At 46.7% G+C, this 27729-nt stretch overlaps 1 protein-coding gene across 11 annotated transcripts in view; it reads left to right on the forward strand.

Moving 5' to 3' along the window:
* The window catches only part of CC2D2B (coiled-coil and C2 domain containing 2B), a 143605-nt gene that overhangs the window by 19314 nt on the left and 96562 nt on the right, over positions 1-27729 (forward strand). For 10 of the 11 annotated variants that reach the window (XM_053305371.1, XM_053305368.1, XM_053305376.1 and 7 more), the window contains exons 4-8: positions 4175-4240; positions 5898-5964; positions 26001-26080; positions 26162-26257; positions 26768-26848. In XM_053305371.1, the coding sequence (XP_053161346.1) occupies positions 4175-4240; positions 5898-5964; positions 26001-26080; positions 26162-26257; positions 26768-26848 (390 nt within the window). The remainder of the gene's footprint in view (positions 1-4174; positions 4241-5897; positions 5965-26000; positions 26081-26161; positions 26258-26767; positions 26849-27729) is intronic. The other variant, XM_053305373.1, reaches the window with a different exon arrangement.

The following is a 27729-nucleotide window of genomic DNA, read 5'->3' on the forward strand; positions in this document are numbered from 1 at the left end:
GTCCAGAGAGGGTTGTGGTGGGTGGTAGTGCCCAATGGGTGCAAGGAAGCTACCACTCACATTTCAAAGAAACTGGGCGAAGGTCTAATTTTTAAATGATTTTTGAAGTTGGCAAGTCTTTGTGGCAGATTCAGGGCAGAAAGGGAGTTTTGGGGACAAAAGTGTGGGTAAGGAGGTAGTGCCCCAATGCGTGCCTGCTACCATCCTGATTTCAAAGCAATTAGGCAAAGGGGTCATTTTTAAACAATTAGGCAAAGGGGTCATTTTTAAACAATTAGGCAAAGGGGTCATTTTTAAACAATTTCTGAGGTTTGCGCATCTTTAAGCTTTTCCCCCATAGGGAATAATGGGAATTTCAGCAGCCCCATAACTCCACTTGGGGGGCACCGGGGTGGCCCAGAGCGAGTGGTGGTGTACTGCACATAGGGTGCCAACCACCCCTATACCCACAAGCCCATGGGCTCTGGGTTTTGTTCTTTCTGAAGTGTTCTGAGAGTAGATTCTTGGGTAGCAAATGAGAGTGGCACTACCATCTGACCCACCCGTCTGCCCCTTAAGCCCCTTTTCTGCCCCAAATCTGCCCCAAAGACATGCAAACTTCAGAAATTCTTTTAAAATCACTCCTTTGCCCAATTCCTTTGGAATCTGGGTAGTAGCAGGCACCCATTGGGGCACTACCACCCAACCCACTGTGGCACTCCTAGGAGGTACCCACAGGTAGAAATGGGCACTGTCTGTCTCCATTGTCCCATAGGGTGGATGCAGCACACATCAATAACAGCAGAGCTTTGCAAAGAACACAGTTTCCAAAGGTCACACACATCCACGTGTCCCACCATCCCCCCCAACAGAAATTCAATTGATCAACACACAACAACAATGAAATGCACTGCCCCACACGCCCCTTCCCAATGCAGGATAACAGCAGCAGCCAGCAACAAGTAAGTAAGTAAGTGTGATATCACAGATGCAGCACTAGGGCCAACAACAGCATCAAATGTGCCCTGCCCTCCTTCCCCCAAGCATTTCATCAACAAGCAAGAGACACAGCTACATCTGTGGCACCCAACCTTAAAAGCGGGTTAAGTAAGGATGCAGGATTCCATTCTGCCAGTAGAACAGCGAGGTTTGCCCCCCCCCCTACACAAGTAGAAGAGTGATGATGGTAACAATGGCACACAATTTTTGGCACCCTTTTTTTTTTTTTACATTTCTGCACTGGATCGGAGCCTGTGGCACCAGTACAACCGATTGTAGATGCAAGCAGTCTAGTTTGAATAAAACCGCTAATGATGCTAGAAGTCACAATATGATCCAATCTTCATTGCAAAGAAGTCCACACAGAGAGAGAGAACCTGTCCTGTGCCCATCCATGAGGTTCCCAAAATACACAGGCAACATAGTATACCTGTGCGTGCGTGCTCTGTGAAAGGGTTAGTGGGTTTAGGGTTAAAATTTTGGCCATGGCCTCAGAATGCTATGTGCTCTCTAAGTCTGCATGACAGACATGTGTGAGGGTACCAGCAGCAAGCTATCCTTGGCCATGGGTCAAGGCAAAGTCTCAGACAACAAACATTAAAGAGACAAGTGAAAACCACATTACAAAACAAATGCATGAACAACTCATCATTACATCATTAGCATCAGCATCATATTACCACATTGACATTCATCATTTTCATTTTGGCATCAATTCAGCGGGCTGCACCCTGCCTTCATGTCTCTTTCTGCCCCCTTTCTGCCTCGAATCTGTAGGCTGCTGGGCAGGGAATAATAGGCTGCTGCTGGACTGGGGTGGTGGCTGAAGGCTTTCCTTGTTTAGGGCTTCAGTTGGGGTGGTGGTGGTAAGCTAAATGTGCAGTGTGGAGGCTGGAGTGTGTGCCCACTCAGAGCCTGTAGGCTGCTGGGCAGAGAATATTAATACTGATATATTATGTGCACAGAGGGCTGGAGGACAGGCTCCTGTGTTTTAAAAATGAAACAAACAAAAACCTTTGGAATGGGGAAAAATACAGAATTGTCTTTTAAAACCAGGAGGCTACGCTGCCCTTCTAGCCACCTACTAGTAGTAGCTAACAGGGATCCCTCCCATAGATAGAACCCCTATTTAAAGTTCTTCTAAACTAAACAACTCACAACTTTTTAAATTCAATTGCAACCCAAGATCTTCCTCCAAACAGGAAAAATAAATCCCAAGAATACACTATTCCAGAGATGTGTGTGTGGTGTGTGTGTGTTAAATGGGTTCTCACTCATTCTAGGGCTTCACCCACGTTGTGTGTCCAGTTGTCCACTTCTGTGGTCAGATCTGAGTCTATTCTCTCTTCTTCATTCTTCAGTTCTTCTCCTTCTTCAGTCTTCAGGGAGGGGGGCGGCTGGGGCAAAAGCCTGGAAAATCTGGGGGGGGGGGAGGTGGCTGGCCAGGTGGCCAGTGGCCACAGGGGCTCTGGGGCAGGTGGCTGCCTGGCACAGACAGCAGGCACAGGCAGGCAGTGATTATCTCAGCAGCAGGAAGGGGGTGAAAAAAGAATTTTCTTTTCTTGAATCAGCAGCAGGAACAAAAAAGCAATGCAGCAGAGAATCCATTCCAGGCTGGCACAGCAGGGGCAGGCAGGCAGGGTGGCAAGGCAATCTGGGCTCAGGCTGGCAAGGCAGAAGGCAATAGGCAAAGCAAAGCGCGCTCTCTCTCTCTCTCTCCTCCCATGATGCAGAAAGGCAGGATGGTGGCTGTTGCCTCTTTAAATATAATTAAAAATTCCTCCTTGAACTCCCTCCCACCCTTGCCCCTTCTTCGGCCTTTCCCCTGGCCAATGTGGGGTCAGTCAGCAGTGGCAAGAGCCAAAAGAGCCAATCTGGAACCAGGAGGGAATTGTCAGCAGATCAGCCCATGCTTTTGTTCACCGATCTGATGCTTGGAAGGGCGGGAAATTCAAAATGACCTCAAAGCACAAAATGGAGACTACATGGAGATCGCCACAAAATGGAGGTCCGAAACAACAAAACATTTGGCTCCAAAATTTGGATGATTTGTTTTGGAGCCGAATCTTGCTGGGCTTGCAGAGGAAACAGGTAGATTCAGGTACAGATTGTTCTGTACCTGAAATGTTTCACACATCCCTAGTTTTGAGTCTTTAAGAGTTGTATAGAACTCAGAGTTTCACAAGGTGTGGTTTACACCATCACAGTGCTACAGACTACAGTGATAGATTCTACCAAGTGTGGATTCTGTTCTCTATGCAGGCTTAACTTTCATTTAAATTTGGATGCTTCTAACATCTTCAACCTACTAGCAACCCTAATCTTTGTATACAGACAACTTCTAAAACGTTTTGATTTTCTAAATAATTCATCTCTGAGGTGGTAAACAGGAGTGCTTCATTTAGATTGTTCAGCAAAACATCATGTATCTAAGAGAGATACTTAGAGATACTCTAAGAGAGTATTTAAGAGAGCGTCTTCTTCACTACGAGCCCCACTGCTCATTGACGTCATCTAAGGAGGTCCGTCTCCAGTTACCGCCAAATTGTTTGGTGGCTACACAGAGACAGGTCTTCTTGGTTACTGCCCCAAGATTGTGGAATGCGCTCCCTGCTGAGATAAGATCCTCCCCATCTCTTGCAATTTTCAAAAAAACCCTGAAAATCCATCTTTTCGCCCAAGCTTTCTCAACTTCCTAAATTTTTTAGGTTTAATCTCTGGTTTATTTTTAAATTGTTAAATTGTTTTAAGTTTTATATATATACATTTTAAACTTGTTTTATGCTATTGTTAACCACCCAGAGATGAAAGTTTGGGGTGGTGTACAAATTTGATGAATAAATAAATGTAAATGGGAGTCATCTTTGTGTGGCAGTGAGGTGGTCCTGCTTCTAGTTTAAAGCGAAAGTGACAAACCAGCAGAACACCTCATATTCATAGGAAGCCTAATCTTCTCTCTCCCCCTCCCCTTAAATAGTATGTCATACTACTGAAATTGTTTTGACAGTTTGGGGCTTTATTATACTCATAAACTAAGACAATTGTTTTAACTGAGTAGTAAGCTTCCATTTTCAAACTACTGAACTAGATGTAGCTTCTTAAAAGTTGTTGATTTCTTTCTTTCCGAAGTGGTGTATTTTGCGTTTGTTTGTTTTTACAAAGTGATGTGTTTTGCAGATGATTTCTTATTTTCCAGAAAGAAGTTCAGGAAAGAACTAGAACCAAAAAAAAATCTGTGCTCAAAGGAAGTGCTAGAAAAAAGGTAGATTGATCAATTTTACTTTGGAATATTGCTTACTATATGCTAAATTTGAAAACACTTGTTTTTCCAAAAGATTATCTTCCTTTTATTTTATTTATTTATTTGATTTCCATACTGCCCTTCCAAAAATGGCTCAGGGCGGTTTACACAGAGAAATAATAAATAAATTAGATGGATCCCTGTCCCCAAAGGGCTCACAGTCTAAAAAGAAACATAAGATAGACACCAGCAACAGTCACTGGAGGTACTGTGCTGGGGGTGGATAGGGCCAGTCACTCTCCCTCTGCTAAATAAAGAGAATCACCACATTAAAAGGTGCCTCTTTGCCAAGCTAGCAGGGGTAATAGGAGAAGGAGAATCCTTAAAGGAAAGCATTTTTCCTAATCAGTTTCACCTTTTAGGTCATGTTATTTCAAGTATATTTTTACGGGAACTTTTGAATACAAACTGCTCTAAATTTATTAAGAAAAGTATAGACAATAGTCTAAAATACAAATTACAATTTTTATGGCTGAAATTATTCGCCAAAATACTGTAAATAATATTACATGAATAAAATTTTGTAAACTATGACTTATTTACATCATCATCTCACATACCTTTATTCACAAGCAGAGGTCAGAAAATAGCTTCTGAAAATAACTTCTTCCTACTATATTATAGTTTGTTTCAGAGATTTAGATAAATCTTAGACTGCAATCTCAAGTACACCTGCCTGGAAGTAAGTACCTGTATGTACCGCTGAAGTCAGAGGGACATACAGTTATTTCTTCTGTAATGTCTAGTATAATTTACCCATATTTTGACATTGTTTCACTTCCCCTTGACATAACAAATTGTCACTGTCAAGATGTACACAGCGTAATATCAGAATACCTATATCCTAAGCTGTATGAGATATTGTGAAGTGGGAGGACCCAATAAACCTTATTTGAAAAAGCATGTACTCTTTAAAATGTGAATGGCTAGGGATGTGCGCAGAACCAGTTTGGAGGCCCTTTATGGGCCTCCAAACTATTTCAAACGACCGGCAGTTTGAAGGCTCACATACCTTTAAGGGTGGGGGAGGGACCCCTTACCCCTCCCGCCGCGTTTCCCCCGCCAGCGCTCCATTTAAAAAGTCTCCATCAGGGTGGCAGCATACCTCACTGCTGCCCTGGTGTCCTCCTCGGCCAGAAGTAAAAGGAAGTACCCAGTGCGCATGTGTGCACACATCACGCTCGTGCGTCTGCCCACTGTGTGCGCGCATGCTGGGTACTTCCTTTTTCTTCCAGCCAAGGAGGACACTGGGGTGGCAGGGAGTTACACTGCTGCCCCGATTGAGACTTTTTAAATGGAGCACTGGTGGGGGAAACGCGGCAGTAGCAAGGGTACCCTCCCCGCCCTTAAAGGTATGCCCCCCCCCACCTTTGAATCACCCCTGCTGGTTCTGTGCACATCCCTATGAATGGTGGCACAAACTTCTTTTTCTTGAATTGAGATTTGAGTGTTTTCGGTTATTTACTGTTAAGTAATCCAATAAACAGTTTAGAATAGTTGGTAGATTATGAATAATGCAGTTTGGCGGGCGGGGGGAGAACTTTTAAATGTGTGTAGAATGATTTTTGTTTTGATCATTTACTTGTCTTCCCACCCGCTTTGGTAACTTTTTACATAGCAGACTGAAGATAGAATGTATATTGATAGAATGCAAACAGAAGCCCAAGGTCAACATCCACGGGAAGGTAGCTCATTGTTTCTATTCTTTACCAAGTTAGAAAAAACAGATTGCTCACCTTTAACTTTTAATCTTTTGGTGATTTGGCATCATTCACAACATGGCTTTGATTCTGCACAATAGTCTCTACAGAAGGATTTCAAGGTTTCAAATAGTAAGCTTGAATTGGAAATTGTAATTGCATGCTTGAAAGATTTCAACCTTAAACAGATGAAACAGATTTTGAAAACCAGGCCCTGCTTGGAGTGAACCAGCATGGCTTCTGAAAAGGTAAATCTTGCCTCACCAACCTTTTGGAGTTCTTTGAGAGTGTCAACAAGTGTGTGAATCAAGGTGATCCAGTTGACGTAGTTGTGAAAGAGAAACTCAAGTATGTAGTACACCGCTCTGGGCTCCTTGGAGGAAGAGTGGGATATAAATGTAAAAATAACAACAACAACAACAATACCTAGACTTCCAAAAAGCTTTTGACAGTTCCTCATCAAAGACTCCTGAGAAAAGTTAGCGGTGGGATAAGGGGACAAGTACATGTGTGGATTGCTAATCGGCTGAAGGACAGGAAACAGAGGGTAGGTATAAATGGAGAGTTTTCAAAATGGAGGGAAGTAAGAAGTTGGGTCCCCCAGGGATCTGTACTGGGACCCGTGCTTTTTAATTTATTCATAAATGATCTAGAAGCAGGAGTAAGCAGCGAGGTGGCCAGATTTGCAGATGATACCAAACTCTTTCGGGTAGTGAAACCTAAAACAGATCGTGAGGAGCTCCAAAAGGATCTCTCCAAACTGGGGGGAGCGGGCGACAAAGTGGCAAATGTGGTTCAGTGCTGGCAAGTGTAAAGTGATGCACATTGGGACGAAAAACCCAACTTCCAGTATACGCTGATGGGATCTGAGCTGTCGGTGACTGACCAGGAGAGGGATCTTGGGGTTGTGGTGGACAGCTCATTGAAAGTGTCGACTCAATGTGCGGCAGCTGTGGAAAAGGCCAATTCCATGCTATGGATCATTAGGAAGGAGATTGAAAATAAAACTGCTAATATTATAATTCCCTTATACAGAACTATGGTGCGACCACACCTGGAGTACTGCGTACAATTCTGGTCACCACATCTAAAAAAAGGACATTGTGGAACTGGAAAAGGTACAGAAGAGGGCAACCAAGATGATCAGGGGCCTATAGCACCTTTCTTATGAGGCAAGACTAAAACATCGGGGTTTTTTAGTTTAGATAAAAGATAACTGTGGGGAGAGGAAGAAGAAAATAGAAGTCGATAAAATAGAAGTCGATAAAATCATGCATGGTGTGGAGAAAGTGGATAGAGAGAAGTTCTTCTTCCTCTCCCATAACACTAGAACCAGGGGTCATCCCATGAAATTGATTGCCGGGAAATCTAGGACCAACAAATAGAAGTATTTTTTCACACGACACATAATCCACTTGTGGAATTCTCTGCCACAAGATGTGGTGACAGCCAACAACCTGGATGGCTTTAAGAAGGGTTTGGATAACTTCATGGAGGAGAGGTCTGTCATCGGCTACTCATCGGAGGGCTGTGGGCCACCTCCAGCCTCAAAGGCAGAATAGGGATGTGCATTTCGTTTCGGGCACAGATCGTTCTGTGCCCGAAACAACGAATTTCGGGAGATTCGGAGCCGATCCGAATCATCCCTGAGGACCTCCAAAATCTTCTGTGCCCGATCCGAATCACCCCGATTTCGTGAAAAAAAATTCGGGTGATTCGGACCTCCATGGGCATGTCTGCAGCCTCCATTTTGTGGCTGCAGAATTGCCTTCTTCTTCCTCCTCCATTTTCATTCTGACAGCTCTTTGAATTTCCCGCCTTTTTTTCTCCATTGACTTCAATGCAAAAACTTTTTCCCATTCACCTCCATTGAAAATAAAAGTTCCTACCTGCAGAGGAAAATGACCAAATAAGGTTTGGATAGTAAATCACACCCTCCCATTGGCCAGGTACAGGTGGAGGTAGGGTCAAGGGTGGGGGTGATTTTTGGAGGGCTTTGCAGGAGGGTATTTAAGGAGCCACCAGTAGCCATTTTCTTCCTTTCTGCTGCCTTGCGTGGGAGAAGAGACACAAGAGAGAGATCTGCTGCCTTGCTTAGTAAGTCTTGCCTCCATTTTGATTTTGGATTTTTGTGGGTGCTGTTTTTCTGCATTTACGCCAGTGCTCTGCCTTGTTGGTTGGTTTTCTGCTTTATTTAAGCAATTTTTTAAATAAAGAGAGAAGAGGGTGGAAATTTTTTTTAAAGAAACCTCTGCCTTGCAGAGGTTTCCCACTGCTCATTTTTAAATCCTTGTTGGGGCTAGAAGAGGGTGAGAAATTTTTTTTAAAAGGAAACCTCTTCCTTTCAGGGGCAAACCACTTTTCAATTTTTAATCCATTTTTGGATTAAAAGAGGGTGAGATTTTTTTAAAAAAAGAAACCTCTGCCTTGCAGAGGCGAACCCTCTGCTCATTTTTTAATCCTTGTTGGGGCTAGAAGAGGGGGAGAATTTTTTTAAGGAAAGGAAACCTCTTCCTTGCAGAGCAAACCTCTTCCCATTTTTTAAATCCATTTTTGGATTAAAAGAGGGTGAGATTTTTTTTTTTTAAAAAGAAACCTCTGCCTTGCAGAGGCAAACCCTCTGCTCATTTTTTAATCCTTGTTGGGGCTAGAAGAGGGGGAGAATTTTTTTAAGGAAAGGAAACTTCTTCCTTGCAGAGCAAACCTCTTCCCATTTTTTAAATCCATTTTTGGATTAAAAGAGGGTGAGATTTTTTTTTTTTTAAAGAAACCTCTGCCTTGCAGAGGCAAACCCTCTGCTCATTTTTAAATCCTTGTTGGGGCTAGAAGAGGGGGAGATTTTTTTTAAGGAAAGGAAACCACTTCCTTGCAGAGCAAACCTCTTCCCATTTTTTAAAATCCTTTTTTGTGAAGAGAAGAGGAATAGATTTTAGATTTTTTTTTTAAACATCTGACTGGCTGCAAGCATTGCCAGCCTGCAGCCCTTGGTGGGAAAGGAGGGTTTTTTTCCTCCTTTTGAATCCCCCCACCCTATTTTTTGCCAAACCACTTTTTGGGGCAATTTTTTTCTGCGGAGAGTCACTGCTGCCTGTCCCTGCCTGCCTGCCTGCCTGCCTGCCTGCACTCCAGGCCCGCCTGTGTGACCACCAGACCAGACCCTCAGAGGTGGACGCCAGAGACCCGGCGTTGGAGAAGCCTACACCTGAGTGAGATTGGCCCAGCCATTTATATTTTACACACGCACACAACACACAGACACACGCACGTCACACACGGCGTTCTAATCTGTAGTGTTCCGTTCCTTTAACTGTGCATTTGGGGTTTATTAATTTTTCCCTGTTTTTAGGTTTTTGGGGTTTTCACTTTTCTCTATAAGTGTTGTGTGATAGTTGTAAGATTGGGTTTTAAATAAATAGTGTTTTAAATAAATAGGGTTTTAAATAACTAGGGTTTGTGTGTAGCCTTCCCCGGTAGCTAGCTATTAGGAGGAGGTTCAACTGTAGAGTAGCAGTAGACTGTAAGAGTGGCCTGGCCTAGTAGTGCTGCAACTTTATATTTCTGTTGCTGCTTTTGTGTATTTTGCAGAAATACTTTTTAAGGGCCTAGTCTCTCCACAGTTACTTTTCCATCTTGTTTGCCTGTGAAATTGACACAGAGATAATTTTTTGAAACATTATTGTAACTGTGTGTTACTTTCAGACCACAGAGAGAGTAACTTTCCCCTGTGGTGGAGTGCGTTCGATACATTAGTAACAACAACACAAGTTACTTGCAACAAATAAATTCTCCAGTCCATTCCATTCAAAGTGACCAACAGTCAGAGAAAGATAATATAACTAAACTTACTTTCACTTCTACTGACTAAGTGCACTGCACACTGTGTGCGCAAGGCTCCAGCCTTAAATAACTCCTCCTGCACCTGTGCACTGCACAGCAGCTGAGCTAGTATCTCAATTTTTAATTTTTATATTTTTTTGTTGCACAGCCTGCTTCTGTTGTATCGCGCATCAAGTAACTCCCACTGTCTCCCAGTCCCTCTGTGACTGACTGTGTCGTGATACATTCATTGCACGGCAACTTCTGACTGGGATCTTGCAGCAACAGCATTTGTGCCAACAACAACAAGCCTTAAGCAAGGAGGCATTGTAAAGTCACCGGCACCGCAGCACATCCACTGTTTTTCTGGCCCTCTAGTATACCTGCTGCCCCCTGAGACAACTACCCCTTCTTCACATTTTGAAATTTTTAAAAAAGTTTTAAAAAGCAATGGTTGGGAGGACAGCAGGAAAAGGGAGGGCGCAAGTAAGTGGAAGGCTTGTCTTCCCTACAGCTGGTCGTGGCAGGGGGCGGCAAGAGGGGCCTACTCCCCAAGTCACCCCCGGCCCTGCTTCGGCACGCAGGCTTGACTTCTTCTCGGGTCAGCCTGGCCCTATGCCAGGGCCTGCGGCCAGGCAGGATTTAGGGGGGGGGGGCCTCCCAGATTGCCAGGGAAGAAGATCTTCCTGTGGCAGCTGAGGAGGTGGTGCTGGTGGAGGAGGTTGGCAGTCCAGCCAGATCCACCTTGCGGACCCCCCAAACGGTCACTATGGGGGTTGGTGGGGGGCTCAGTCTGGCATCTGAGGGGGCTCAGGAGGAGGGAAGATCTTCTCCTGCCCCTGGGCCTTCCCATGCCAGCGCTGAGGGCATCGGTGGTGGTATGCCCGAGAAGGAACCAGCAAAAGTTCCACCAACAAAGCGACCTCGCGTCTCTGGGGAGTCTGGCAGTGTGGTCTGGGATCACTTTGAGCTTAGCCCTGGTGATCCCACCCATGCTGTGTGCACCCACTGCAAGGCACTGGTCAGCAGAGGCAGGGACCCTATGCACTTCACAACCTCAGGGCTGTGGTCGCACATGCGTCGGCGGCACCCAGGTGTGGAGACCTCTGCTGGCACTGGCAGTAGGCCCGGTGCCTCACCTGGTAGCAGAAGCAGTAGTAGTGACAGCAGCAGCAAGCGGCCAGCGGCTCCTGCCCACAGGCAGGAAAAGCTGACCGATCATCAGTGGGTGCAATCTCTTGGGAAGCGGTCTGATCGTCCAAAGCCTCATCTCGTGACTCGGGCCATTGGTGAGATGATCGCTCTTGATGACAAGCCGTTCTCCATTGTCGACAATGTCGGCTTCCGGCGTCTGCTCCAGCTGCTTTCTCCGGAGTACAAGATCCCCTCAAGGACCACTTTCAGCAGGAGGGTGGTCCCCTCCCTGTACCGTGCGTGCAGGGGGGCCGTGTTGGCCAAGCTGCGTGCAGCTGGGCCAAACACCAGTGTGCATTTCACTGCGGATATCTGGACTAGCCGCAGTGGGCTGCACACTGCCTTCATGTCCCTGACAGCCCATTGGTGGGGGCATGGGGGTGAGGGGACATCTGGCGCTGCTGGTGCTGTATCCAGCTCCTCCCATGCATGCACGCCTTCTTGGGCAGTGTTGCATGTGGAGGCGATGGACACAGACCACACTTCAGATGAGTTGGCTGCCGTCATGGAGCGGCAGGTGGGGGCGTGGCTGGCCGGAGAGCCAACCCTCCGCCGAGGCTTCATGGTGATGGACAACGCAGCCAACATCACCAAGGCTGCTAGGCGGGTTTACGGTGTGAACATCGCTTGCACTGCGCACACCTTGAACCTCGTAGTGAAGGGTGCGCTTGGCCTCAAGGAGGCGCCGAAGAAGGCCAAGGAGCACCAGCGTGTTCGGGGCTCTTCTAGTAGTTTAGGTCAGGATCCTGCTGCTCCCGTGGCCGCCCTGGTGGAGCGTTGCCGCCAGGTAGCGGGCCACTTCCACCAGAGTGAAAAGGCAAGGCGCCAGCTCAAGGCCAGACAGATCGAGCTGGGCCTGCCTGAACACCAAATCCCCCAGGATGTTCCTACCCGGTGGAACTCCACTTTTCTCTTGCTCCGGCGCATGCATGAGCAAGAGGGAGCACTCAACAGCCTAGGGACATGTGGTTGCTTGGATCTGTGCAAGTCTCTCTATGATGACTGGCCGGTGATCCGCGAGCTGGTCTTAGTACTAGAGCCGTTCTATTCTGCTATGAACGACTTGTGTACTCAGACCGCCACGCTGAGCCTGGCTTTGCCCACTGCTATTCTCCTGGAGAAGGCAATGAGCGATCTCCAGACCACTCTGACCACTGGGGTTGCGATTGCCCTGGCAGGTTGGTTGAGGACTGGGGTAGTTGAGCGGCTCAAGACACCATGGGCCGCATCTGCATGGCATGTCCTGGCATGCATTTGTGACCCAAGGATGAAGGGCAGCGCTGTGCCTCCTGGCGAGCTGCCCAGGTGGAGGGACCTCCTGGTCGAACACGTGAAGCCTGAAGAGGAAAGGAGGCTAGGGATAGGTGGTGCAGCAGACGACCAGGAGGAGGGGTCTTGGTCGCAGACTGGCACTGCGCATCCCACCCCCAGCAGCAGCAGCAGCGCTGCCACCACCCCCACTTCTTCCCAGTCCAGCGGCGTGGTTTCTCCGGCAGTGGGACCAGCAGAGCAGCCAGTGCGACCTAGAACCACCACCCGGTGGCTCAGGGGCTATGCTAGTCTCATGCCGGGGAGACTGGAGGAGCCTGTCCCTCGCCCCAGCCGTGCTGAGCAGACTGTTCTGCAGTACCTGGAGGAGGCGACGGAAGACGAGGAGAGTGAGCCGTTCCCCTTTTGGGCAACGCGTCGCAAAGTCTGGCCGGACTTGGCGTCCGTTGCTGTCCGGTTTCTCTCTTGCCCACTAACCAGCGTCTCGAGCGAGAGGTTGTTCTCCATGGCCGGGGACGTGGTGACTCCTCTGCGCTCACGCCTGGATGCTGAGTTGGTCGAGCAGCTCGTCTTCTTGAAGGCCAACCTCCCCCTGCTGGGCTACCCCGAACTGGCCGTGGAGGGCGAGTGACTCGCGTCACCCCCCCTATGCAGCGCCTCCCACGCCACAGCAGTTCATCCCGGCCAGAAGATGTGTCACAGTCCATCCCTCTAAGCCCACCCTGCCACTAAAACATGCCCCTTAGTGCTGCTGGCACATCCAGACACGCATGCATACACAGGCACCGCTGCACTGTCAGCCTGGGATGGTGGACTGCCAGGTGAGTGCTCCCAGCATGAGGGAGGGGTTACCACAGATGTGGCAGAGAGAGACGACAACTCCCATTTCCCACTGTCCTGATGGCTGGCCACCATCAAGACTAGGGACAATGGGAGCTGTAGTCGCTGTCTCTGCAGAAGAAATCTGTGGTGGGCCCCCCCCCTGATGCTGGGAGCACCCACTTGCCCAGTGCTGAAGGCTGGGCCGTAGGGCAGCGCACCATCCATCCACAACCTCAGAGACAGGCTGCTGCGTGTGCGTGGGGGGGGGGGGGCACAGTCAGGATTGGAAGGGACATCCCTGGGGGAGAGTAGTGGCTCTGTGCAATGGGCCTGTGCCTCCTGGCGAGGGGGGCACACACACTGTCACTGAGAGGGCTTGCTGCTAATTGCTAGCCTGCTTGCCTGCTAAAACTGTCATCATCATTGCTTCCTCCCATGAACAATAGCATTGAAGCTGAAATCTAAAAAACGTCTGTCTGCTGCGTTTCTCAATGTGATGTGCTTATTTCTGATTTTGGCTTGCTTGTCAGGTGATGTTCTTTCTTAATCTTCATGCTCTCCTCTGTTCAAATCCAAATATGTGGTTTGCCTTGGTCTACTGAGCTATTAGGTTGTCGCCGCCGCCGCTGAGTGAGATGGTCTGCTCTGCTGCTGCCTGCTTTTTCTGGCCACAATGGGAGTAGTACTACTGCTGTGCCTGAAGCGGCACACACACACACATGCACCCCCCCTCCCCTCCCCTCCCCCCCAAAAGCTGTGTTGCCAATGATGAGCTTGATGCTGGTGCAGCCCTCACACAAATGTCTGTCTCACGCAGACAGAGAGAGCACACATTGCAACCTGAGGCGACACAGCCCTTTCAGCCCTAACCCTCTTGCAGAGTGAGTGAGCAGCACACCCGCACAGTGCACACACACAGGGGAATAAAGGCATCTAGACTCCAAACTAGTGGTAATGTTGTATCATGTGATTGCACACAGTCTTTCTGCCCAGTATCTGCGGTATGCATTGGGATGCAATCTGAAAAAGCCTGCAAATTCTAGCTTGCTTTGTTGCAGAGACCTCTTCGTGGTGTGTGGTGTTGTTGTGTGATGTGGTGTGGTGTGGTGTGGCCGTGTGGGGCCCGGTAAAGGACAGGACAGGTGAAATTCACTGTGCCTGTGCCTGTGTGTGGGGAGATGTATTATGTTTCCAAATGAAGATCGGGTCATGTTTGAGAGTTGATTGACAGCATTTTATCTGAAGATTGTGCTTGCCCATACATAGATGCGGCAATCTCATGCCACAGAGTCAGACAGGAAAAGAAATGTCCAGAGACACGTGCGTGCTGCCATTCTCTTCTTATCTGCCATCATCATCCGTTACTCTTCAAAGTTGTGTGGGCTAGGAGGGGGCAAGAACAACATGCCAAGCCTTGCTGCTCCACTTGCGGAGTGTTGTTGTCTTGCGTGCGTCCTCCACATGCTATGCGTGTTCCCTCCTGGCTGTGCCTGTCTGTTTACTGTAGTGGGCCAAAAAAGTTTGGATGAGGTGAGGTTCAGGGTAGGGCACTGTTGATGGACTTGGAGTGGGATATGGGGCAGCAGAGTGGGGTGGGGCAGGGTGGTAGTGCCTAATGGGTGTAGGCTGCCACCCCAATTTCAGGGGGGTGGGACAAAGGGCTGTTTTTTTTGTGAATTTCTGAAGTTTTTGTGTCTTTGGGGCAGATGGGGGGGGCAGAAAGTGGATCTGCCCCAAAAGAGTGGGGTGGGGTGGTAGTGCCTAATGGGTGTAGGCTGCCACCCCAATTTCAGGGGGGTGGGACAAAGGGCTGTTTTTTTGTGAATTTCTGAAGTTTTTGTGTCTTTGGGGCAGATGGGGGGGCAGAAAGTGGATCTGCCCCAAAAGAGTGGGGTGGGGTGGTGGTGCCTAATGGGTGTAGGCAGCCACCCCAATTTCAGGGGGGTGGGACAGAGGGCTGATTTTTTTGTGAATTTCTGAAGTTTTTGTGTCTTTGGGGCAGATGGGGGGCAGAAAGTGGATCTGCCCCAAAAGAGTGGGGTGGGGTGGTGGTGCCTAATGGGTGTAGGCAGCCACCCCAATTTCAGGGGGGTGGGACAGAGGGCTGATTTTTTGTGAATTTCTGAAGTTTTTGTGTCTTTGGGGCAGATGGGGGGGCAGAAAGTGGATCTGCCCCAAAAGAGTGGGGTGGGGTGGTAGTGCCTAATGGGTGTAGGCTGCCACCCCAATTTCAGGGGGATCGGACAAAGGGCTGATTTTTTGTGAATTTCTGAGGGTTTTCTTGGGTGCAGCAGAGTGCTAGATTGATTCATTCCCATACTCGTCATAGTAACAAAGGAGAGAGTGAGAGAAAGTGAGAGTGTTAGGGTCATTTAGAGTTGAGAGTACTATATGCTGCTTGATGAATGAATGAATCAATCTAGCACTCTGCTGCACCCAAGAAAACCCTCAGAAATTCACAAAAAATCAGCCCTTTGTCCGATCCCCCTGAAATTGGGGTGGCAGCCTACACCCATTAGGCACTACCACCCCACCCCACTCTTTTGGGGCAGATCCACTTTCTGCCCCCCCATCTGCCCCAAAGACACAAAAACTTCAGAAATTCACAAAAAATCAGCCCTCTGTCCCACCCCCCTGAAATTGGGGTGGCTGCCTACACCCATTAGGCACCACCACCCCACCCCACTCTTTTGGGGCAGATCCACTTTCTGCCCCCCCATCTGCCCCAAAGACACAAAAACTTCAGAAATTCACAAAAAAATCAGCCCTCTGTCCCACCCCCCTGAAATTGGGGTGGCTGCCTACACCCATTAGGCACCACCACCCCACCCCACTCTTTTGGGGCAGATCCACTTTCTGCCCCCCCATCTGCCCCAAAGACACAAAAACTTCAAAAAATCACAAAAAATCAGCCCTTTGTCCCATCCCCCTGAAATTGGGGTGGTAGCCTACACCCATTAGGCACTACCACCCCACCCCACTCTTTTGGCTCCAGGGTCCTTTTTGCTGATCCGAAACGAATCGGGGGTGATTCGGGTCAGCAAAATTCGGGCACAGAACAGAACAAGGGTGATTCGGCTCGGGTCCCGAACCGAATCACCGAAAACCCGAAATGCACACCCCTAAGGCAGAATGCCTCTGAGTACCAGTTGCAGGGGAGTAACAGCAGGATAGAGGGCATGCCCTCAACTCCTGCCTGTAGCTTCCAAAGGCATATGGTGGGCCACTGTGCGAAACAGGATGCTGGACTCGATGGGCCTTGGGCCTGATCCAGCAGCGCTGGATTGGTTGAAATCTTTCAAGCATGGGGACAGTACTACAGCCTTTTTTCGGGAAACAAAGGCTTTCCTTCAACTGCAACAAAGCTGGACATTCGCATGCTAATTGCCCAGATCCTAAAGGTGGCAAATGCAGAAAGAATCTTAGAGGAGGAAAACCTGTTTACCATAGCTACAGAGATGACTCACAGTCTGTGAATTCAATAGAAAGGAAGATAAGTGTTTCTCACAGACAGAAAAGCAAACAGCATGCTGGAAACAGAGAGAGATAGCCTAAGAGCCAAGTCTTTCAATATAGCAACCATGAATGAGAGAAATGATTTTATTATTGATTCAGTTGCTACCCAAAATATCCTGAATTCCCCTGAACTGTTTGTTGATTTAGACAAAAATTACAAAGTTGCTGTTTGTGCTGCTAATGGGAACAATATTTATTTGGCATGGAGAGTAACCGCTGAACTGTATTGCAGGCAATTTGATGGAACAATTGAAAAGGTTTTGATCTGAGATGCACTCTTAGTCCCTGATATGGAGAGTAACGATCTCTGTGGGACATGGAATCAATAAAGGTTGCAAAGTGACTATTGAGAACAAAGCTTGCTACATTACCAAAGATGATGATTTAATTATGACACCTTATATGTGTAAAGATGGTCTTTTTCAATTGGACTGTGTAACTAAACAGGCAAAGCTTGCAGCTTCAAGCAAACACAATAATTGTTCTACCATCTTCTTTATATATATTTATCTAAGGTGTACCCGTGGCTGTTCCCATGCGTGGCAGCTATCACGAGAGTTCGCGAGCAGCTGCCAGATAGCGATAGGTAGGGGTGGGTGGAAGGAGGTGGTGGCGGCAGCTGGTTGGCCAGCAGGGAAAAAATGGCGGCAAATAGTGGTGGCTGGCTGCTGCTGCCAGGCAGAAAAAACAGCAGTGGTGGGGTGGGGAGAAGAAGGCAGAAGTCGGCGCGTGAGTGGGCAGGCAAGAAAACTATAGTGGTGGGCAGGCAGTGGAGAGGGCGGCACATCCTCTCTCCACCCCACCTGCTGGCCATAAGGAAGGATAGTTTGGCCACCGGGCTGACAAAACCGGCGGGCAGCACACCCTCTCCAGACCGCCTGCCAGCCAAAAGGAAGTATGGCCCGCTGGGTGGAAGGAGGCGGTGGCCAGCGGGCGGCGGAGAGAGCGACACACTCCCTCTCTGGCCCACCTGGCCACTGGGCGGAAGGAGATGGCGGCTGGCCAGGGGGCTGGCAAAACTGGTGGGCTGGTGGTGGAGAGGGTGGCGTACTCCCTCTCTGGGCAGCCTTCTGGCCAAAAAGGATGGCTCGGCGACAGCAGTGCCAGGGGTAGGAGCACCCAGAAATTTATTTCCTGCACAAAAATGAGCAGGGCTGTAATCAAAGAGCCCTGGTGGGGTGTGGGGTCTGAGGCAAATCAGCCAGTGCAGGGCCCCCTTCCAGTTAATTCTAATGGGGGTTAAAAGAGCAGGGCCCGGGCTGGTCACCCTGTTTGCCATGCCCTACGGACAGCCCTGAAAATGAGACTTGGAGACTTGTGGAACTACCTGCAGGAAGAAAGACGGTGGGATGCAAGTGGGTCTTCAGAGTCAAGCAGGATCCAGAAGGGGATGTACAGCACTAAAAGATAAAGCTAGTAGACAAAGGATACACTCAAATCTATGGTGAGGACTACAATGAGACCTTTGCACAAGTTGTGAAACACACTTCAATTAGGACACTGCTCAGCATGGCAGCAGCCAGAAAGATGCAAGTTGACCACTTGGATGTAAAGACTGCCTTCCTTCATGGGGCTCAAGGAAGACATCTACATGCAACAGCCACCAGAGTTTGAGGTACCTGAAAAGAAGGGGCTTGTGTGCAAACTACAAAGGAGCATCTATGGCTTAAAACAAGCAGCCAGAGCATGGAATCAGAAACTGAATCAACTGCTACTTAAGGAGGGGTCCATGCAAGGAAAAGCTGACCCCTGCCTATACTCACGATTCAGAGACAATAGATGGACTTGCATCCTGACTTTTGTTGATGACTTGATTGTTACATATGAGAAAAAATAAGACATGAAAATAAGACACCTGAACAAGGAAATAAAAGCAAAGGAACTCTGAAGCATCTCCTATTACCTTGGCATCCAAATAGAAAGAGAAGGGGATGGGACATTCTTTCTGAACCAGAAGCAGAAAGAAGATAAGGGATCTTTTCGAATGCCTGGGACTGACAGATGCCAATGAAGTCAGAACACCAATGGATGCAAATTTCTGGAAACAATATGGAGACAACGAGCCTGTTATTTATTTAATATATTTATATACCTCCCAAAATGCAAGTCTCTGGGCAATTTACAATAAACTTTGCATAGTCTATTAATCTTTTCCATTTACCGGAATGGTTGCATCTGATTGAGGCTTTCCGCTCGTGGAGCAAGATCTGGTCTAGAAGTTCAGCCTCCATGTTCAGTGTTCAGAGGCTGTGATGGAGCACCTGGCCCCCATTCTGCAAGAGGAGATCGTGATGTTGGTGGAAGCGGCGATGGAGGCCCCGTGACAGTCATAGGAGGATAGTGAGCCATCACAGTGTGATTATTATGCATTTGGTCCTATGTTGTAAGATTTTGCTGAGGAAACATGACAGGAGAGGGAAGGGTGGGAAGAGATAGTACAGATGCTTGGTCTAGGGGATTTGAAATGCATCCCCTAGGAACCCTTTGCCCACTGCTGCTCTTGAGCAGGGCACTTTTTGTTGTGTTGGGTCATGAAGAGGTTCACTTGGGGAGTCTCCCAGTGTAGGAAAAGATTGAAAAGGACATTGAGGTTGACTTCCCATTTGTGTTCACATGGCAGGTTTGTTTCTCTGCTGAGATTGTCCACCAGCGTGTTGTTGATGCCCTTTATGTGAAGGGCCAATGGTTAGATGCGGTGGTGAATGAACCAGTCTCACACTTGAATGGACAGGTTGCAAAGGGATTTTGAAAGCATACCACATTGACAGTTGATGTATGGAACTGTAGTCCATTAGGATTTGGACCATCTTGCCCTCCAAAACTGGTAGAAAAGACTTCAGGGCTAAGAGAACAGCCAAGAGTTCTAGAAAGTTTATATGAAGAAGGGATTGTTGGTGGTTCCAGAGACTTTGCGCATGAAGCCCAGCACAATGAGCACCCCACTCTTTCAAGGAGGCATCCGTGGTAAGAGTTAGTTTGGGAAGAGGAGGCTGGAACACGATGCCCGTTGTTAGGTTTTCTGGTAGAATCCACCAGAGCAAGGAGTCCAATGCAGGTGGTGGTAGTAGCAGTTGCAGTTGCTGGATGTTCACATTTGGTTGGAAATTGCAAAGGAACCGCAACTTAAGACGTTGCATGTGGAGTCTGGCGTGATGAACATTCACAGTGAACAACGCAATCAGGCCCATGATGTGTTGGATGGACTGTGCCTCTTGGGTGGGCTTGGACCTGAAGGAGCTGCTCATATGCACAATTGAGAGCCATCTCTCTTCTGGTAGAAAAGCTCCTTAAGAAAGAATAGAAAGGAAAACTGCATTTTGGGGGCCTGAGCACCAGCAAGAAGCTGCCGGGGGGGGGGGGGGGATCTACAAGGGCAGTGGACTATGGTCTGACTGACGAGATGATAGTGGGATTCTGGCAGGTGAAGTTACGCTCCAGAGGCACGTCTTTTCTCTGCTGCATGGATACAAATGCCATGCCAGCATGGGGTGGCCTCTCTACAGCCTTCTTACCTGCACCTTGCTCATCCCCGCCGCTCCCCCAACTGTAGATCTATATGCTGCAAGCTGTGTGCAAGGGCAGGGAGGGAGCTGTGCTTTCGCTTCCACTGCCCTGAGAGTGCACCTTGCCCCGCCGTGAGAGTGCAGCCAGGGCAGACCGCTGCCCCCCCACCCAGTGCACGGCGGGGTAAAGGCAGCTCTTCTTATCCACACTGCTTTTGAGAAGCTCCTTCCTGCCTGGAAGTTCTTCTGAGAAGCTGCTTCCTGCCTTCAGCTCCTCTGGCTCTGTGGAGTACATTGGGGTGCGTGGTGGGTTGGCTGACCCAGCAGGCCTGGGCCTTGCAACTGGTGCTCCTTGGTCCTTGGGCACCCCAGAGTCTCACTGCCTTCCAAGCTGCCTTTTGCCCTCCTCCGGGAGGGGCACCCACCACAGCTGCCCCAAACCTCGAATTCTTTGGAGTGCCAGAAGCGGAAGCCCAGCTTGTCAGGGAGGCGGAGGGGTTACCTCCCAACAACTGCCCAGCTATCTCATCCCCTCGCAGAAGGGCTTGGCATGGCAGTGGGCAAAAGGAGTGTGCCTGCCTCCCCTCTGGACCCGTTGGCTACTGAGCTCCTCCATCTTCGTTCTCCTCTTCAAGGGGCTGTTTGCTCATTCCTTTGGGTGGTGGTCAACTCTGCAGAAGTGGCAAGGGCGAGGCGAGGGGCCACCTCTGGGCTGGTGGAGTTGAAGAGCATGTTACTTGCCCACCAGATGGGTCGCTGCAGTGCAGGTCATTTCAAGTAAAGGCAACAACTTCTATTGCCACACAGCCCCCCCCCCTTGTGCCTTGGTCAAAGTGTCCCTTGGGTGCAGGGCATTGACGGGCGGGGTGTGGCGGCAGGCTTCTGCAGAGGCCCCCCAGGACATTTGGAGCCCCCACAAGATGGAAGGCTGTGGATCAGCCCCCCAAGGTCCGAGGGAAAGATTGCCTCTGGCGGGAGGAGTTGTTGAAGAGTGAGTATCCAAAATGTTTGTGTGTGGATGAAGTTGTTGAGGAAACATAGATCTAGAATTGGTTGAAGACCGCCATCCCTTTTGGATACTTGGAAGTACCTGGAGTAGAACCCTGCCCATTGGTGTTTCTGTGAAACCAGTTCTATTGCCCCTTTGGGCAACAGTTCTTGAACTTCCATTAGTAAGGTAAGAATTGGGTGTGTGTGTCTTATTCTGAAGAAAGGGGAAATTGTATGGAATTCTGTGGTGTAACCAGTGCAGTTGATACTTAGCACCCAAAGGTGCAGAACTATCCTTAGGGCATGGCAAACACGGCAACTGCCCCGGGCCCCGCTCTTTTAATTCCCATTAGAATTAACTGGAAGGGGGCTGATTTGCCAGGGCTCTCTAAGGACAGCTCTGCAGACGTTGAATGTGATAAGATGCCGCTGAAAGGAAGAGTTTAAGTCTGATGGGTGTGGAAGTTCCAGTGGGCTTGGGGACCTGGGAGTCAAAGATGTTTGGATTGATCCTGGTCAACCAAACCTACTTGGTTGAGAGAAAGGCCATTCTGAGAGTATTGGAAATACTTTCTGGTATTTCTCCTGTCAGAGTGGTTGTACTGGTATCTGGGTTTGTCAAATCTCCTAAGTCTTTGAGAGTAGGATTGAGGAATGGAGGAGGATGTAAACGTCCTGGCTGTGAATCTGGATTTTTTCATGCGTTCTATAGTTTCATCCATTTGAGAGCTAAAGAGGCCTTCCCCATCAAAGGGGAGGTCTTCAATTTTGTCTCTCATTTCAGGTTGTAGAGAGGATGAATGGAGCCAGGCATGTTGTCTTAAAGAGATGGAGCTAGCCAAGGTATGGGATTCAGTTTCCAGCAGACATTTTGTGGTACTTAGAGTTGGGCATGTCATGTCTGCTGATTTAGAAAGTAGCTATTTGAATCATGTTTGGATCATTTCAACATGGTGTAGTGGTTAGATTGTTGGACTAGGACCGGGTAGACCCGAGTTCAAATCCCTATTCAGCCATGACACTCACTGGATGACTCTGGGCAAGTCATCTATCTCTCAGCCTAACCTACCTCACAGGGTTATTGTGAGGATCAACATAACCATGTACACCACTCTGGGCTCCTTAGAGGAAGAGTGGGATATAAATGTAGCAATAAAATCAATAAATAAAATCATTGAAGCCTTTCCAGGCCGAGTAATGGAAATTGGCCATGCAGGCCATATAATTAGCTTTCTTCATCAAGAGGAAGAGTAAATTTTCTGGCTGATGGAGTCAAGCTTTCTGCCTTCTTTGTTGGTGGGAGTGGAGTACTTCCGACTGGACCAGGTACCCATAGCACAATCCACGACTAGTGAGTTTGGTGCTGGGGTGCTTAAATAAAAGCGTTCAGTTGTCCTCCTGGACTGCAGAAAATTTCAAGCCTCTTGGGGATAGATGTGGCACTAAAAGGTGCATCCCATACGGATTTTGCTGAGTTGATCAGTACCAGCAGCATAGGAAGAGCCGCTGGTTGTGAGGTCATAGTTGAGGCAACGGAGTAAAAAACCGGGTTCTTAACAACTGGCACTGGAGATTTTAGTTTGAGGCCAAGAACCTTAGCCATCTTGGCTACCTGAATCCAACAGTTTCCTCAGTTGGAGAGTTGGAAGGATTATTTGGCATGTTGCCATCAGGGGAGGGATCAGACGAGTTTTCCATGTGTGTATATTCAGTCAGAGGAAGTCTGTGAAGACAATTCTGAGCTTGATAGACCAATGGTCTGACAGTATATGGCAGCTACCTATGTTCCTAAATGTAGTCATCATAGGAGAACTGCTCTTCTGGAATAGCAGGTGTTGCCATAGTGCTTCGGAAGTAGCTTATTTAGCAGGAGAAGCTGGACAAATTGGGTCAGTAGGCACAGGAGACTGTGTGAGAGGGGGTTGTGATGTAGGAGGGGAATCCAGCAGATGCTTGAAGGAAGAGTCCATGAGAGCAGGAGAAGGGTTGGTAGATTTGAGTTTCTTAAGTTTCCAGAGATAGAATTCTTTATAATCGTATAGCAGAGATGGGGAGGACATGAATAGAGGGACTTTAAATATCCCCATCCTCCTGATATGGCTAAGGTCCAGGGCCCCAGGGGAGCTCCAATAGGCCAGCTGTCTCCAGTAAGGGGGAGGGAGAAATGAAGCCTTTTTTTCCAGGGTTGGACAGGAAAGTGCGATGGAGAGCAATGAGGGGTTGCTCGTGTTGGAGATGCAGAGGGTGTCTTAGGAATCTCCAATGTGCCCAAGCCAGTGTCATCATCAACATCCAGGCCATAGTTCAACGTCAAAGCCTGGACCATGGCAGATCTGGATAGTGGTTCAGGCATAGAAATCAACATCGAGATCGGTCAGGGCCGTGGCTGTTGCCACTACTTATTATTTATTTAAAATATTTATACCCCGCCCCTCCAGTGCACTACTGCTGGGGGAGTTTCACAACAATAAAATAGATACAAGATTCAATAAAAGTAATAAAATTAACCAAATTGAACAAACAAGTTAAAAGTCAGGTTAAAACTACACTCATTATTAAGTTCAAATTAAAAGTTATTTTAAAAGCTAAAAACTGAATATTATAAAAAGCTAAAGAACCTACCAGATATAACAAAAAATGGAACATTAAAAGGCCTCCTTAAAAAGGTGTGTTTTAAGTTGTTTTTTAAAAACACTGAGGGAGGGAGCATGGTGAAGCTCTTCAGGGAGGGTGTTCCAAAGCCGAGGGGCCACAACTGAAAAGGCGCTGTCTTCAATCATCTCCGGCGAAGAGGAAAATGAATGGGAGCGAACAGCTTGAATGACTGATGGAGATGGTGTTCGAAAAGTGTCTGATGTTGATTCAGGTGATGGCTGACAAGGATGCATTGAAGCGGGTGGGTGGCTTGAAGTTGGAGTTGATGTTGAGATCTCTGGCCATGATGGCTTTGACGATGGTGATGGTGAGGTGGGCCAAAGTGAGGCCTCTGAAGTTGATGCTGTGTCGATTTCATGGTTGAAGTTGAAGAATATTTCTGGTATTTTGACTGAGAGGAAGAGTCTTTGTCTTAATCAGGAACTTTTTATGATGTCTCTGGCTTTCCCTAGACACATCCTGTGGCTTCTTGAAAGTATATGCAGAAACGCTATTGAAATCAAGCCCAACTTCGATAGCGTCAACGTCAAGGGTGTTGGTGATAGCGGAGAGCTCAGCATTGGAATTGAGGAGCACAGGGCCCGTTCTTATAGGGCAGCGCGCAAACGTAATTCTCTCCTTTTCTGACTTTGCAACAAATCCAAAATGTGAGGCAAAGAATGGTCAGAAAGAGTCAGAGGTCAGAGAAAAGTAGTAAACTAAACTATAAATTTGTTCTTTCAGGAACCGAAAATCAAGGGAACCATTCACGATGGTGGTCAAGAAGGAACTGAGCTGGGTAGTGTTCTGCTGCTGAAGATACTGAGAGTGCTCAGTATGTGATGGGCGGAGCTTCAGAGTACTATGAGGAGCTTGAAATGCTTTTGTGGGACTGTTGCGCCGGCATAAAGCCCACATTGTGAATGATACCGGATCACCATTAAGATTATATTGTTATGATGTTTTAAGGCATTTTCATGAGGTCATATGTGATGAGTTTAATTAGCTTGTGTTCAAAATGGAAATACAAACTTGTATTTGATTTCTCTTTGCTTTGTTTATGTGATATATTCATTGTATCTTATTCATATAAAATGTTCACATATGAAACAATATAACATTAAAAACTCTTGTGTGTTGTATGCAAAAATTATGTAATTATGTGTTAGCTGTTGTGAGGAAAAAATGCTTTCCACACATGCTATGTGTGTTTATTGTGGATCAGACTAAATGTGCATTAATTGGGAATTTGTCAGCAGCACCTGACAATATGAAAGTATGATTCAAGTATAATAAATTATGTAAGATACCTTACATAAGCAACATAGTTTTCAAACTTTGAAGAAAATGATTAATGTTAGTATACAGCTTAATTAAATATTATTTACAGAAATTTTATGCCAATATTATTTTTTAGTTAGGGCAGACTTCAACTAAATCTGAGCACTTTTAAGAGCCATACATTTTATTGGAAGGAAGTTAAGTGCATACTTACAACGAATACGATGAATATTTATATACTGCTTTTTAACAGAAGTTCCCAAAGCAGTTTACATAGATATGAACAATCAAATAAATAAAATATTTATTTATTTGATTGATTGTTAATATCTGTATAAACCCCTTTGGGAACTTCTGTTGAAAAGCGGTATATAAATATTTGCCGTATTCATACTTATTCTAATTTAGAGGTTCTTAACCTGGGTTCCTGGGGTAGGTTCAGGTGGTCCATAGAAAAGTACATATATAATTAAAAGTAACTCCTAGTCAAATATGTTACATCCTTTATTTTGCTTGAATTTTAATTTTACCTTCACTACTGACACTGTTGTCAAAAGGCACCAGAGTGGAATTAACTATCTTAAGTACTTATTTTTTCCTCTAATTTTTACTAAGCCTTATGAAAAAATATTATATAAATGAGGTGGGGGTCCATGGGTAATACTTGAGGATCTGTGGGATCTGTAGTTGCAAAAAAGTTAAGAACTCTTGATCTAATTATTAAAAACCTGTTTTTCATTTTCAGCCTCCATCTTGTTCATGTATGTGTACCTAATATAAGGCAGCAGTAAAATATTTCTAGGTGATGGATTATTCCTTAAGGTTTGGTGCAACAATGGAATTGAGTTAGTATCTATAATAAAAATGATCAGTCTATTCCAAATTCATTAGTGCCTAAATGAATGGTGGGTTGCAAAATATACTTAAAATAAATTATAAGAATTCCATTGCAAAATGTATTTTAAAAATCTGCTTTTTAAAACATTTATATACTAGTTGTGGCTGACATAGAAAACCAAAGTAAATTAACAGAAACATTGCGGAAGAGAGTAAGAAGAAAGCTGAAAACTGTCAAGGTAACAAGTAGTTCTTACTGAATTTGTAATACAGCATTGAAATGAAACATGCAATATATTGTATTTTTCTTTATATGAAAGGTGGAATTTTCAAAAAGTTTAAAAGGCTCCTCTTCTTTTCCACACCGATTGGAGTGCCTCAGAAAGAAAGAATTGAGTACAAAATATGGAAAGCCTGTAAGTGATCTCACAATTTATTTTCTCTTTATTTATAAAAAGAAACAGGAGTACAGGTGGACCTCCTCACTCACGGATTCGTTATCTGTGGTTTCCTGTACTCATGGTTGGGAAAATGACACCTGACTTCAGCATACGCTGGAGGGAAAACATGTTGACCTCGTGTTTCTGCGGGTCAGGAGTGACTGGAAATGACCACAGAGGTCATTTCTGGCCGCCATTTTAGGAATCAGAGCCACAAATGGCTCCCGTCAGAAAACAACACACATACCCCGTGATTTTTGGCCGATTTTTGGCCAGTTGAGGGGTGCAGTACAACTTAGGGGGAGCAGCAGAGACAGGTAAGGAGTTCCCCCATGCGAAAATCAGTCGACCGGGAACCCAAACCCCATGATCCCATAGGTATCAATGATCCAACAGTCGCAGTTTCCATGTCCGTGGTACAGCCTCAGAACAGAACCCTCGCCAATATAGAGGTCCACCTGTACACTAACATGTGCTTTGTTTTAGGCTGCACAAGAAGAAAAATCTGCTGACAAACACCAGTCTGATACTAAAGAATACGAAAATGACCTTGAAGGAAGCACTGAGGTAATACAAACTATCAGAGGCTAATGGCTCAGGAAATACTGGATAGATTTCTTTCCAAACAATAGAGGATTATGCTTCATCATATATTTGGATTAAAAAAATATTTAAAGGCATTTAAATAATTTTTAAGATGTGTTATCTGATGGCCAAAAAACATAGACAACAGTTGTTTTCTAGAGTTAAAGGATTAACTTTTAAACAGCTGCATCTCAGCAGATTTAAATCAGATCTTCATTTTTGTTAGCCGCACCATAATAAATTGTTTTCTAAGCGGCTCACAACACATCATTAAAAGATGAAATAAAAACACATAACACATAAAATCATAGCAGACTAAAAGGGGGAAAAGAAAATACAATACAAAGCAATTAATTTAAAATCAAATTTGAAAATCAAAATTTTAAAAGGCCTGAGTGAACAAAAAGGTCATTACCTGGCATCTAAACAAACAAAGTGATGAAACCAGGCGAACCTCACTTGGGAGGCTATTCCATAAGCAGGATAAAACCATCGAAAAGTCCCTCTTTCTTGTAGCTATCTGCTTCACCTCATTTGGCAGGGGCATTCAGAGGAGGCCTCTGAAGAAGATCTTAAGGTCTGGGTTTCAACGTATGGGACAAGGTACTCTCTCAGGTAACCCAGTCCCAAGCCATTTAAGGCTTTAAAGTTAAAAACTAGCCCTTTGAATTGGGCCTGGAAACGGTCTGGGAGCCAGTGCAGCTGACAAAGCACTGGCGTAATGTGTTCAAAACGTCCAGTCCCAGTTAATAAATCTTGCATCAGCTGCAGTTTTTGGACCATTTTCAAAGGCAGCCTCATGTACAATGCATTGCAGTAATCTAAGTGAGAGCTGTCTCTGTCTCTGTCTAAGCTGTCTTGGC

Source organism: Hemicordylus capensis, chromosome 3, assembly GCF_027244095.1.
Source record: "Hemicordylus capensis ecotype Gifberg chromosome 3, rHemCap1.1.pri, whole genome shotgun sequence".
NCBI lineage: Eukaryota > Metazoa > Chordata > Lepidosauria > Squamata > Cordylidae > Hemicordylus > Hemicordylus capensis.